Raw genomic sequence first — 13,215 nt, 5'->3', positions numbered from 1 at the left:
TTTAGTGTATTGATGCTCATAAAGTCACAAAACACTTCCAAAGTTTGTGTTTTCTTGTTGTTATTTTCATGCAGTGTGGAGAGCAAAACTAATAAACTGTTAAATATCCTTATTTACTTTCAGGTTCCATTTTTTGAATGCACACTGTTGTCCCAGTTTGTCCCAGTAGGTCTATGAATGAAGTGCTTTAAAATACTTGCTGCAATGGTTAGTGATGTTTTAGCAGACCATAATAATTCCTGCAGATCTCAGAATTTCCAGCTAAAGCTTATCTCTGTCCACGATCAAAGCAGCACATCAGAGGAATGGGCTGAAATGCTGTACAGCTGGAGTGGGGTTGTTGTCCATGTTCGGCCAGGTTCTGTGCTATTCCAGCGTTGAATTACGATGTGATCTTGGAGCAATCTCAAGAGCAGTTCGGCTCCAAAACTTTATTGGTGGAGCTGCAGAGAAATAATTTGCAAGGAGGCAGCAGGTTGCCTTTTGTATTTTAAGTTATTCTAATACAGATCAGAACTTCTGACCACTAAGTATGGACAAAGCACTTGTCTCTTCCCTGTTCTTTTTCCCTGTTGTGTTTAATTTAAAAACAAAAGACCTTTGACACCCAAACTCTTATGCTGAATCATAGGTAGTTGGTAAGATGTCTTTAACAAATGTGTGGCTTGCAAGTAGTCCCTTGTTCTAAATTTTTAACATCGTGTCCTGTTGGAAAAAGACAGAAGCTTAATCCATGGTTGCTTAGTGCCCTACAACATCAATTCCTGGCTTTATAGATTTTTTGGAAGATGAGCTCAACTTTTTCTGTGAGAGCAAGAAGTTGACACCAGGCTCAATTCTACAGTTTCCAGGCTTTGTCAAAGCACTGTAGCTGAGTGTGTAAACAAATATTCCTACAGGAATTGCTAGGCATGCCTATGCCCTTGAACAAAATCATATGCTAAGCTCAGCTCAAGTGAGAGCCTGTTGCTGGCCCACCTGCAAGACTTGTGTTTTAAAACCTGTGCACCTGTTTCTTTAAAAGGCAGATGTTGGAAAAAATGGTTATAAATTAAAAGTCCCCCAAAGCATTTTTTTCCTCCAGTGTTTAATTTTGGTATCAGAAACCAAAAACTAGTCTTACCTTACATATTTTTTTCCTTCCTAACCAGGTAAGTGTTTGAGAATGTGGTCCCTCCTTGATTTCTGGCAGTCATTTCTTTCAGCGTGGTGTGTGTAGATGGGTGTGCATGCATACTGACGTATAGTTTGAATTGTGCTGAGATTTTAAAATTATAGATGTGAGGGTTTTAACCTTGTAACTATTATGAGATCTTTGTGTCTGCTTTAGGGTCGACCCTATCCCATATGATACTCCAAAACCAGCGGGCCACACGCGATTTGTCTGCATCTCAGACACACACTCCAGAACAGATGGCATCCAGATGCCTTATGGGGACATCCTTCTCCACACGGGCGATTTCACCGAGCTGGGACTGCCCTCAGAGGTTAAGAAGTTTAATGACTGGTTAGGTAAGGAATTACTGCGTTTTGGTGACCCCAATTAACCTCTCCTGTCCAAGTGTCAGTCACTGCTTCCTAATTGAATTAGACCACTTGAAAATCCCCCCCACCTTTGCTTCTCTTGTCCTCGTGTGATGTGCTGTTTCTAGCCTCAGTATGATTCTGTTAATTAAGACAAATGTAGGAACTTCACTGCATTTCTGCATTATCTTGGGGGAAAGATTCTGACATTCCCAAGCACGGACTGTGTAACCTTCTGTGTGCCCCGAGGGAGTGGTGGCACCTAATATGAATGCATTCAGCATCCACTTAGTTGACACTATGGGCTTTTATGTCCTCATCCAAAACTATTGCTTGCTCTGCCTTTCTGGCTGTTATTTCAAGCAGGGCTGAAAGCTACAACGTAATCAGAAATGGTGTTAAGTCCTTTTTCTGATGATACAGGATGTCAGAATTTGAAGGAGGAAAATTTTATTGGGGGTAATAACATGATTAGCCTTTTGAGCTAGAGTTCTGCTGTTTTAACTTGGAATGCAGATGCTCAGTGCCTTGTAGGAAGAAAGTATTTTGTATTCTGCTGTTTTCTGACAGTATCTTCCTATTGTGTTAGCTATAGATGAACTCCATTAGTTAGTTTATGACAGCAGTAGTCTGAAAGGTAGGAGAACTTGTGTGTAGTGCTTCTATTGCAAATGCAGCTGGTGGCTCACTGGGCACTGCTGTGTTACCATTTGTACTAGAAATACACAAAGGTGGAAGTGACTCAAGCCAGCTGATCTTCCAGAAATGTTAGATGAACTTAGAGCAGTGCATAAAAGCCTTTGAAAACATGACTTTGTTATCATGCTTTAACTCAGGCACTGCAGTGCTGTGTGATAGCTGCATCTCTGTGCATCCTTAATGGCATTGTTTTTTTCTATAACAGAATACTGGCTAACCATTTAAGGGATAAAAAATAAAGAATATTAGGATTTACAGAACTAATTTTAAATGGAAGAGCTTTCATAGTCTGTCTTTTTCACCTTCCTTTGTACTTTTTCCATGCTGTTCTTTCTGTCTTCCTTCTAACCTCCTCTGATTTCTCTAGACCAATTTTAAAGAATGTTTTTCTGTCATTTATGTGGTTGTGTATGCAAGGTTGGGGCTTCTTGATACTGTTATATTACTGTAATTTGCTTTTATTGTTCATTTTATTTCTAGAAAGCAGCACTAGATTTTATGTCCTCAAAACTGTTCTTTTTCTAGGAATGTACTCAAGACTAGGAATTCAGAATGGTATGAGAAGTTGGATATGTACATAAGTTGAGGGAAAACACATAATATGCATCATTTTCCTCAATTTATATGCTTTGTTGCTTATACACTTATGTACAGGGTTGTGATGACCTGTAAATGTTCAAATATTGTGAAGAAGGAAGAGAATGACAAAGCAGTGTAAGGGCTGTGGTAGAGGTGTGACCCCATTCAGTTCCAGCCTTTGTAGAGAAGGTAGGCAGTGCTGTCTACAATGTGGTTTAGTTGTCACAAGTGTATCTTGTATAGGCAGCTCCAGGAAAGGAATTGCTTTCCTGAGAGTGTTGACCTGACCCCTGAAGTCTATCCCTAGCAAAGCTCTTTGAATATCAGGTCATTACACAAGTATTATTTTGTTACAGCCAGAGCCTATGTCCAGTGCTTTTTGTTGGAAAATTCTGGCTCAGTACTTAGTGCTGAAAGCCAAAGTGAGTAAGTTGATATTGTGTTCCTGGATTTCAGCAGGGACTCTTTCAGCATAAGCAGCCACTTGGCGTTCCCCGTGTGTCTAACAGGTATTTCACAATGACGTTATTTTATTAGCATTTGCAACAGACAAATCTTAACCCTTTGAACAGATATTTTTCTAGTCTCAATAATTTATCATGGAGTTTTATTAATGTTTATATAGTTCTTATAGATGTCAGCACAGTATTTATCTGAGAAAGCAGGTTTTGCATTCCCTGTCAGTTGGTGTCACTGAAATTAGCTGGAAGCTGTGGCTGGGAGAGCACCTGCTGGTTTTGTCCTCAATCTTTTATGTTTCAGGTACAGAGAAAACCTCTTCTGGTATTTTTTAATTTCTTTTAACACGCACTGAGTCTGCTCTACATCTTCATGCACCCAACAATACTGGTTATTAGGTTTCTAGCATGGAGTGAAGCTGCAAATTGATTCTGCCATGGAATCGCATCACAGTGGTGAATGCTGGCTCCAGTGCTGCCCCTCTCCTTCTTTGGATTCAAAACACTTTGAATTCATGGATGTGTTTTTGCCCCTGTGCATGGTATCTTCACTGGCAGTTCTGTTGTGGTAAAGCAGTGATGAAGTCAAAGCATCTGTATCTCTTCTATCTTGAGGGAACAGAAAAGAGCTTGACTTCCTTCTACATCTTAGTTTGACTCCTTTTGTGGTAAAGCAACACTCATCTCCCCAAGGATTATGTAATGGAATAAGTGTAAGATGCAATGACAGTCATGTCATCTTCTTAGTTTGAGTGCCAAGGGAAAAGTTTAAAGACAATTATTCTGAATTCCTGCATCACTTTTTCTTCACTGTGCGTTACATGTGTCAGGACTGAAGGTAATTCCATCAACCTTGTGACTTGAAAATTTGTGGGTTCCGTGTGCCACTGCAAATCCTCCCAAGTATTTCACCTGAACAAGATGTTCAGCATCTTGAGTGTTACTGAGTTGTGTCGATGCTCTTATTCCTTGTCCCTGCATTTGGATCACAGAGCATGCTTTCTACATCCTCTTTTCTGATTTTTCTAGCTCTCAGCCCATCGTGCAACTTTTACTGATTCTTAGGCTTTTTTTCCCTTTGGCTGATAAATTTTCATTGTTGGTTTTGCATGAAAGTCATCTAGGCTCATACACTGAATAACCTCTGTGGTCACTTAGTGATTGCATACAATGGCTGAGTTAATTTATTCACTTTGTTTTGGTGCATATATGTCCCTGGGGTCTTGTAACTGCTGTAATCACTTGACCTCAGTGACTGTTAAATGCTTTAAACACAGTTATTTTAAATTTATAATTGTTTTCATTAAAAATCTCTTAGAGTAACTTAACTGACCTTGCAGTAAACACAACGTTTTGTGCTGAGGAAGAATGAAGATATTATTCTGTGCCCAGTATAAGTATCACTGAGTGTACTCAACATACCGTTATTAACACCGTTCGTATTTTCCCCAGCCATTCTCATTCAGTCATATGTGGGAAATGAAGTGCAGGAGTGTCTTAATTATATCTTTGTCTTCGTAATATAATACTTCCTTTCCTGTGTGATGGAAAGTGATTAAGTAATTCAAATTGAAATGAAGAGAAAGTAAAGATTCAGGCACACGTATCTTTAGTGAATGATAATGTGTACATTGTGCTCAGTTAGTACGGGCCTGATTGTGCATAGCCTTACTTGAGTGAATAATTTGCAGCTATTCTGGTCATTTTTCTCTCAAAGCTATTTTTGTTGTTGTTGTTTGGATAGTTATTTCATATGGCTTTTGTTGATTTTTTTTTTTCAGTCATTTTTTAATGTAAGATTTCTACTACCAGGCGTATTATTGGACAAACCTGGCAAAATTTTGTTGTGCTGGATATCAGAGAATCACAGAAACCACGGAACTGGAAGGGGCCTTGAAAGGCCATCCACTCTAGCTCCCTGCAGTGAGCAGGACCATCCACAGTTAGATAAAGGGCTCAGAGCCCCTCTTCAGCCTAAATACGTGTGTATATGTCCAGTAGGTGAAATTGCTGTTAGTAGAGGAAGTGCTGAGGGAAAATTAAGACACTATTCTGTGTCCAGTGCTTTTCTTACTGAATGTATTCAGGAATGGATTTTAGTAGATTTAATGGATTTAGTAGAGTGTTTTTATTCCCCTGAGTCATCCTGGAATTTAGCAGCTTGATTGTTGTTTTCAGCCTTGTCTTGTTTTTGTTTTGAGTGCATATTTTTCTGATTATTCTGGGAGATTATTAGCGTGGGAGTTGATGAATTCCGTGAATGGCTTTATGAATAAATCTTTGGTTTTTTTAAACTGCAATATATCTTTCCCTCTGGTATAAATGTTGATATGGCAAAAATAAAAACTGAGCTTTTCCTTGCAGTGTAGTTCCTCCATCATGTGACTTCAGATGAAAAGAAAATATTGATTATACTATTTCAATGCGTTATTCTTGCTACTTTATGCATATATGGATGTGGTTCTCAGAAATATTTTGTTCTTTTAAAGTTTAATTTTTGTATCAGTTGGACAGATGTAAGTGACTCCTGCTCATTCATGAGCATTTAGTTCCTGCAAATAGAAAATAGCTGCTGCAGGCTGAAATTGCTGCCTGTAACGTGGAACAAATAGCAAGTGCACTGGAAACGTGTGCAGGTATGGACAGACAGTTAATCTAGTCTACGTTTGGATTTGTGTGTTTAGCTCCTTAGAAACTGGAAATTCTATCAAAAACTGATGGCTAGACACCTGCCAAAGTAGCCTTTAGAAAATAATAGCACCTAATCTGGAAACAAACAAACAAAGAGCTGTAACAAAATGGTACACTACATTCAAGCTCTTATCACCATTTAAAAATTCACAATTGCAGTCCTTACGTGTTCCTTCTCAGTCTGGCTCGGTTGTTCCCTCGTTATCTAAGCTTGATCTCTTATCAAGAAATATTTCATTTAGGGCTGTGTTCCTTTTTCTTCTGTGCATTGAAAACAATTTTGGTATGACCAACTATTTGTCCTTCAGAACTTTTGCTCCTGACAAGTGTACTTCAGATGTAAGTTATCTCAGCATCTGACATGACAATTTTTCATCGAGACAAGATGGTAAACTGTGAATTTCTCAAAATTCAGAGGGATATTAGCCTAAAATATTCTGCACTAATTTAGATCCAAAAGGAAGCTTATGCATAATTTAGTGATGGCAATAAAAACAAATTTATTCCTATTTTTATAAAATGATTTATTTCTGGTTTGTTTTTACCATCTGGAACATATTTTGAACCCTATATTGCTCTACTTGTTTTAGCCAGAATGAGTAATTAAGTGACTAAACATAAAATACCACTTTGATGAACAAAACTCTTAACTGGTAGAAAAAAAATTGCATTCATTGCAACTGAAAGAAAATGCTGAGGTAGTTTTAATCCTGCAAGCATGAGTTTTGCACAGCTGGTCTGGGAGAAAGGGAAGCAAGTCCCTGCAAAGCCTGCTGGTGTGATTTGGAAGACTGCTGTGTCTTCTATGGGTGGCTTTCGTGAGAAGCTGTGCTAGGCTTCAGGCACTGCAATGGGAAATGTGTATTTAATAACAGGTCAGTGCTGGCACTTTGCTTTCTGTCTGCAAATTTTTCAAGCTCTGTGTGATTTGTAGGGCCAGACCATGTTGGCTTGAGAGGTTCTTATTAATTCTGCTTGGTAATACATGCAGAAGTTTTTTTTATTTATTGTTATTTTTTATTTTATTTTTTTTAGAAATCCTGGATATATTCATAGGCTGGGAAAGTAACTCACTGAGAGCTGCCCTGCAGAGAACTTGGGGGGTCCTGCTGGATAAGAAGCTGGACATGAGCCAGCAGTGTGCTTTTGCCACCCAGAAGGCCAACAGTGTCCTGGGCTGCATCAACAGAAGGGTGGCAGCAGGGAGGCAGAGGGGATTGTCCCTTTCTTCTCTGCACTTGTGAGGTCCCATCTGAGAGTGATAGAACAAGGGGAAATAGCTTCAAACTAAAAAAGGGGCATTTGGGGTAAGATATTAGGAAAAACATTTGTACTCAAATTGTGGTGAGGCACTGGAACAGGTCGCCCAGAGAGCTCTGGATGCTCTATCTCTGGAGGCATTTGAGGCCAAGTTGGATGGGCCCTGGGCAGCCTGATCTGGTGGATGACAACCAGCCAATGGCAGAGGGCTGGTTGGAGCTCTATGGTCTTTAAGCTGTTCTACGATTATGAGTATGGAGCATTGATTCTTTTCTTTTAAAAAATATTTGATGGAATTTAAAGTATTAATCAAGTCTTAGTTTTCCTGTTCTTATTTAGTTTCCTTTGATATGCATGTCAGTCCAAAATTATTTAAATTTGATTGCACTTGTCACTTCTTAAGAATATTTGTTGCCTTTTGTTCTTACCTGAATTGTTTCACGTTGCTGTTAAATTCTCATTGGTACTCAGTTTTAAATTCTCATACGTCTTGAATAAATTATCAGGTCTCAGCTTTTGTTTGCAAAAGCCTTTTTTACTATAGTAACACTACTGTATTTTTCTTAGAGGAAAACAAAATTAATTTCAACTTTTTTTACTAGGTTGATTAGTGTTTTCCTCATGTAGTTGTCTACTGTGAGAAGAATAAAAAATCCCTAAACCCTACTTTTATTTTTCCTTTGTGCAATTGTTATTTCTGTTACTCCTTATTTTTCTCCTCTGCTCTGAGTTGGATATATACTGCATACTTTGTGGAAAATACAATCCTTAAGGTATAATGTAAAAGGTAAGAGAAATCACTGTCTAGATACTCATTTCCGTACAGGATTTCCTCTGCCTGACACTTCTCATCATGTAAAATTCCACATCAGTTTATCCATATCTCATCATTTTTCATTATTCCTGGCAACTGTTCATAAAGAAATTTCACAAGAGACTTTTTATAATCTGTTAATGGTATGTAGAGAAACTCTGAGCTGTTTTTTTTCTTATGTTGTAGCCACGTACTTACTGGAGATGGTGTGTGAAATTCTCAATACAAGCTGTGTACCCCAAGCAGCCAAACCAAACCCTGAAGTGTTATTGAACAGCCACTAGAAAACAGCTCACGTCAGATATGCTATCCAAAAGAAGTATATTCTGGATTAATTAGTACTTCATGTGCCCAAATCTTGCCTGTTCCTTTGGTAATTTTCAATGAAAGAAGTGAGCCAGAGCACTGAGTATTGCACAGTTCATGGACAGGACTGTTAACAACAGTAATTGCTTGATCATTTTTTGGATTTATTTCCCTGGACTGTGTTGGGAGGGCAGGGGATGACTACGTTTTAAATAGCAAATGATCATGAAAGCAAATTTTTAAAGTAATCAAAATTATTTCTTTTACTTCCTATTTCCCACAAATCCACTGTAATAGAGAAATGAGATGTATGATAGTTGCACTGATGGGATATCAAATAAGTAACACATCCAAATAGAAAGTTTTATGGGTGTCCTCATCAGATTCTCTAGCTGTTTATCAGCTCTGGCAATGATTTCAATGGAAAGCGGAGTATGTACTCTTTGTATACCGTCATATACCATCAGTTTGTCACTAAGAAGTTAAATCTTGTCAGAATATACCAAATGTAAAAGCTTCCTTCTCTTAAGTTTTCACATCCTACACACCATTTTAACTATGTCTAATTAAAATAAGAAATCTTCTCTGTTGGAGAGCATCACGTTCCTGCTTAGAAAGAACAATGGTATCAGGGATGGAGGAGTTGCTTTGAGCAGAGAGAGGTTGGGACTGGGGGAGAAAGCATTGCAGATTTTAGTATAATGTGTAGTGTTCAAAGAAATTTTATTCCATCATAAAGATTAGCAGGCTGTGTAATTCAATTTAAAGCTGGTTGGCACTGTCCTGTCTATTACAGAGCCTTTTTTTTAATCACCACTCTATTTTAATGTTGTATGTGACTATGGAACCTAGCAGTCTGTAGGAATGGTTTCTGGATTTTCTGCTTCTCCTTTCAGTTGTGCATATTGAGGATTGTGTAGGATTACCTTAATCAGAGCTACAAAGTCATTATCTCTGTGAAATGCCATATTGCTTTTTTGTTGGTTTGTACATTATTTTTTTTTCTCCTGCATTTTCTTTTGTGGCCAGTCACTGAAGTGAAGATCTGCTAAAAACATTAGATTGAGAGGTTGACTCAAGCTTAAAACCCAAATGTTAGCATTTATTCACAGTACTGTGGGCATTACTATGCAGTAGAAAAGCAACATGCAGCTATTTATGTTAATGCAAGACTGGCAGACTTTTATCTTACAGTAATTGCCTATACTGGGGGTGTTAATAAACGTTCCAAGAATTACTGTCTTTCTTTATTAAAGAAAAAATAGGCTGTTACTTCTTACTAGCTATAACCAGCCTGTATAGCTTGTTAATTAATCCTTGTTCCAGTGGGCTGAAGCTGAGGATTCAAGCTCTGACAAATTCTGCATGGATTTTATGTATGGGGAATGCTCAAGTCCTGACACAAAAGGGCTGTGAAGGAAAATCCTGTGTGATGCTGTCTTTTTCCCTCTGCAGCCCCACCTCCCAGCATGTCTCTTAGAAGAGCTTGAAATCTGTTGACAGTGTTGAGAAATCATATTGATTTCAGAGGATGACCACTGTGTTCATGGGCAATCTGATATCTCTGTAGGGAGAGAAAGGGGAAGGTAACTCCTTCTGCCAGAGCTAAACTTTCTTTCAAGCAGGAATTTGTATTTTCTTTGTCCCATTTGTCTCCCTGATGGCACTTGTCTTTAGAGGCTGTCTCTATGGGGTGGTACCACGGGTTGTTTCTCCAGTCGGCTCCCTGGTGCATCTAGGAGCAACTGTTCTGTTGTGGTGGCCCATCAGCAGCCCGTGTCTGGGCTGGTAGTGGTGCTGGGCCTACTCGTGGCCTGCTCAGAGATGGGCCCTCTGCACGCATCTTCAGGCACTGAGCTCCAGGCCCCAGCTCCCATAGAGAGGTGCAGGCTGTGGCAGTGCCTTGCTTCCCTGAGCTGTGCCAGTCTGTTCTCTGGCATGCCAGCTGTGAGGGGATGGCTCTGAGCACCTTGCTCACTACTGATGGTGCATTTAGTAGAGAAGGAATAAAGCAGCACAACAGGGGCTAGCGCGGCAAGGAGAGTGGCAAGGAGATGCAAGATCAACCCAGAGGAGAAGAAAATAACATCAAACTGGAGGAAGGAAAATAGCAGTAAAGATTCACCTGCTTTTCCAGAGCTTGATTTCTTCCCAGTGTAATACAATTAACAAATGAGAGCTCAAGAACAATTTGTACTTTTGAATTTCCTATGACTTTTGATGAGTGAACCTTCAGGGCCCCAGGGTTACGTACATTTTCTCTAATGAACCAGTCTGTAATATTGCAGGCCAGGCATCAGGGTACAATATCTCCTTTTCTCCTGAATGCTGCCCTTTATTGTTTTGTGTAGCTGCCAGCAGAAACATGGAGAGTTTTAAAACAAAATCTGCAAATGCTAAAAAAAATTACCCATTCTTCCTTTCTCTGAACCACCCTTCCTTATGTGTTCCCTTGAATCTCTGCACTCCCTCAGCAGCATTTGCTGTTTGCGGTCCGTGCTGTGAACGCGCAGCAAAGCTGCGAGGCAGCCTTAACGTTTTCTGCCTTCTGCAGATTTCTTTTTAGTGTTGTCTGAAGGAGCTCGTCCCTGCTGGAAGTGGTGCAGGCTGCTGGGAATAAAACAGCACTGGACGTACTTGTGTTCCTGAGGAAAGGCCCCAGAAGCAGTCCCTCCCAACTTCTAGTGAAGGAATTAATGGAAGAGCACTGGGCTCTGTAGGGCTTACTCTGGGGAAGGCATTCCCCACATGCAATTGCTCAGCTGTAAATTATAGCCCTGTGGCATCGGCCAGGCACGGAGAGCAAGTGAGAATGGCTCAGGGGGTGCTGTGCTGGGCCCCTCACTGGGCGGCCCTGCTAGTCAGTGCTGGGGCACAGGGCAGGAAGAGCTGTGGCTTTGCTGACAGACAGCTCTGGTTTTATGTATGCTAAAATGTGGGCTGGCAGCAGACTGAGTTCCTAGAGAGGATGTGCGTACAGTTATAGTGGAAGCAATATAGCCATTCATAAACAAATGTTTCCGCCAAGCCAGCTGTAAAAACAATGATGGTTGCCTTTGAGGTGAAAGGGCAAAACCTTAGCAGAAAGGAGTATAAATAAGGCATAAATTGTTACCTTTGTGTAAGTGACTGAAATAGCTCTTCTTTGTGTCTTCTTCTGTGCTTTGTCTTAATGACCAGCCGTGATTAACTATGGTTACCTCTTTATTCAGTTAAGGTCTGCATGTCATGCCTTCTTATGGCATTTTTTTTTTCATTTTACAGTCGAGAAATGGGGTCAAAAATAGTTAAGTCAAGATAGACTCTATTCTGAAAAAGCTAAGTAGATGCAAAATTAGAAATGCTGCATTACCCCAGTAGATAAAGATAGCATTTAATTGCAGAGAAACATTAGTTTGCCTACTGGAATTCTTGGTGTCCTTTTTTACAGGAACGGAAACTGTAAATGCTCCATAACAGAGGTTTTGCAGCACCTCACAAAACTGTTCCTGTAAATTCAAGAGCACAGATAGAAGCAGCGTGAATCACACACACCCCTTTAACTTGCTTTGAAAGCATTTTATTACCTCAGTAGGTTGGGCACTGTTAGTTTTAATAAGGAGCAAAAATGGCTGCAGCAGAGGGCCAATGGATTTGTAGCAGCAGGTCTTACCTCAGTTCTGTTACAAAGAAAGCACGTGAGCTTACGTTGCAGAATGCAGTTACACTTTGTACAGTGTTTTCCATTCGTCTGCTTTGTGTGGATGACTAGGGGGTACTTCAGCACACTGGTTTGCCCACTAAAATCTGACAAGCAGCATGTTGGGTTTTTAGAAAGCTTGCCTAGATTTTTCTGCCATGGTGTCCTGGGACGCTATAACATAAATAGTTCAGTAATTGAAATTCTGCGAAGCCAGAGGAAGAGAGGAGGTGACAAAAATAGTCACAGAGGTGAGGTTTGGAAGTCAGAACTTGCTGGCTCCAATTTCCATGGTTATTGCTTTCAGACTTTCCTTTTCAGACATTTCCTTCTTTGTCTTTGAGTATTTGGGGTTGGTATATGTTAAGGAAAATATCAAAGACTGTGCCATTCTGCTCATGCAGCTATAGATAGCTAGAGGGGAAAAAAAACCAAAACTGTTTGTAAGAGATTCAGTTCCTTGTAATAAGATGATACAGCTGGAGTGATTTGGTTGTGTCTTTTAGTAGCTAAGAAATCTCTCTGTGGGTTGGGTTATTAAAAGGAATTTCCTTAAAGGACTCCGGAGATTCCTGGTATCCAAGTTCATCTTGAAAGACCGTAATGGAATGTTTAGGTTTATTTAGAATAATAAATTCACTCCTGGAATTCAGAAAATGGTCCTGGAGGTTCACAGAGACCTGCTTGTGTATGTTTAGTCGACTGTAATTTCTGTTTGCATTCTCCCAGTACTTTGTTTTCTATCCTCTGTAAAAATGTCAGGGAAGGACTGTGAAAGTAATTCTGAAATATGCTTCATAGTGCTGTCAGATGTGTGTTGGTCTTCTAGAAATGGAGTTTAGTTCTGGTTTTAGATTTTCTCCTCTCCTGACTTACAAGAGGAGAAGAAGCAATTCCCAGCAACATCAGCATTGCTATTCAAAAATATGCTCATAAAATACCCCCGAAAATCAGACTTTACAAGTAAATCACAATAAATGAGTGCAGGATAGAACTCAAAGCAGCTAATTGCTTTAGCACACTGGAAAATGTTATGTTCTCAGAACTGCTATAAAACTGATGTCCTGCTTTTTGGATAGTAGTCCATGCTTTTAAAACCTTTAAGATATTTAGAAAGGGTGTTATATTTTTTTTTCAACTTATTTTACTTGTGATAATTCTTGCTTCTGCTTATTAGCTTTTCCTCATTGTTATTGGAGTCTGTA

The 13,215-nt window shown here is 39.6% G+C and overlaps 1 protein-coding gene across 5 annotated transcripts in view; it reads left to right on the top strand.

Moving 5' to 3' along the window:
- The window catches only part of MPPED2 (metallophosphoesterase domain containing 2), a 96,940-nt gene that overhangs the window by 32,787 nt on the left and 50,938 nt on the right, over window positions 1-13,215 (top strand). For all 5 annotated transcript variants that reach the window (XR_010623387.1, XM_065755437.1, XM_065755438.1 and 2 more), the window contains exon 3: window positions 1,331-1,512. Coding sequence is in view for 4 of the 5 variants with exons in the window: in XM_065755437.1 (XP_065611509.1) it covers window positions 1,331-1,512 (182 nt within the window). In the remaining variant the exon portion in view is untranslated. The remainder of the gene's footprint in view (window positions 1-1,330; window positions 1,513-13,215) is intronic.

This window comes from Cyrtonyx montezumae, unplaced genomic scaffold (genome assembly GCF_038088225.1).
Source record: "Cyrtonyx montezumae isolate F1298 unplaced genomic scaffold, pur_monq_1.0 scaffold_10, whole genome shotgun sequence".
Lineage (NCBI taxonomy): Eukaryota > Metazoa > Chordata > Aves > Galliformes > Odontophoridae > Cyrtonyx > Cyrtonyx montezumae.
Note: the sequence above shows the minus strand (reverse complement) of the source record. Positions and strands in the feature narration are given on the sequence as shown.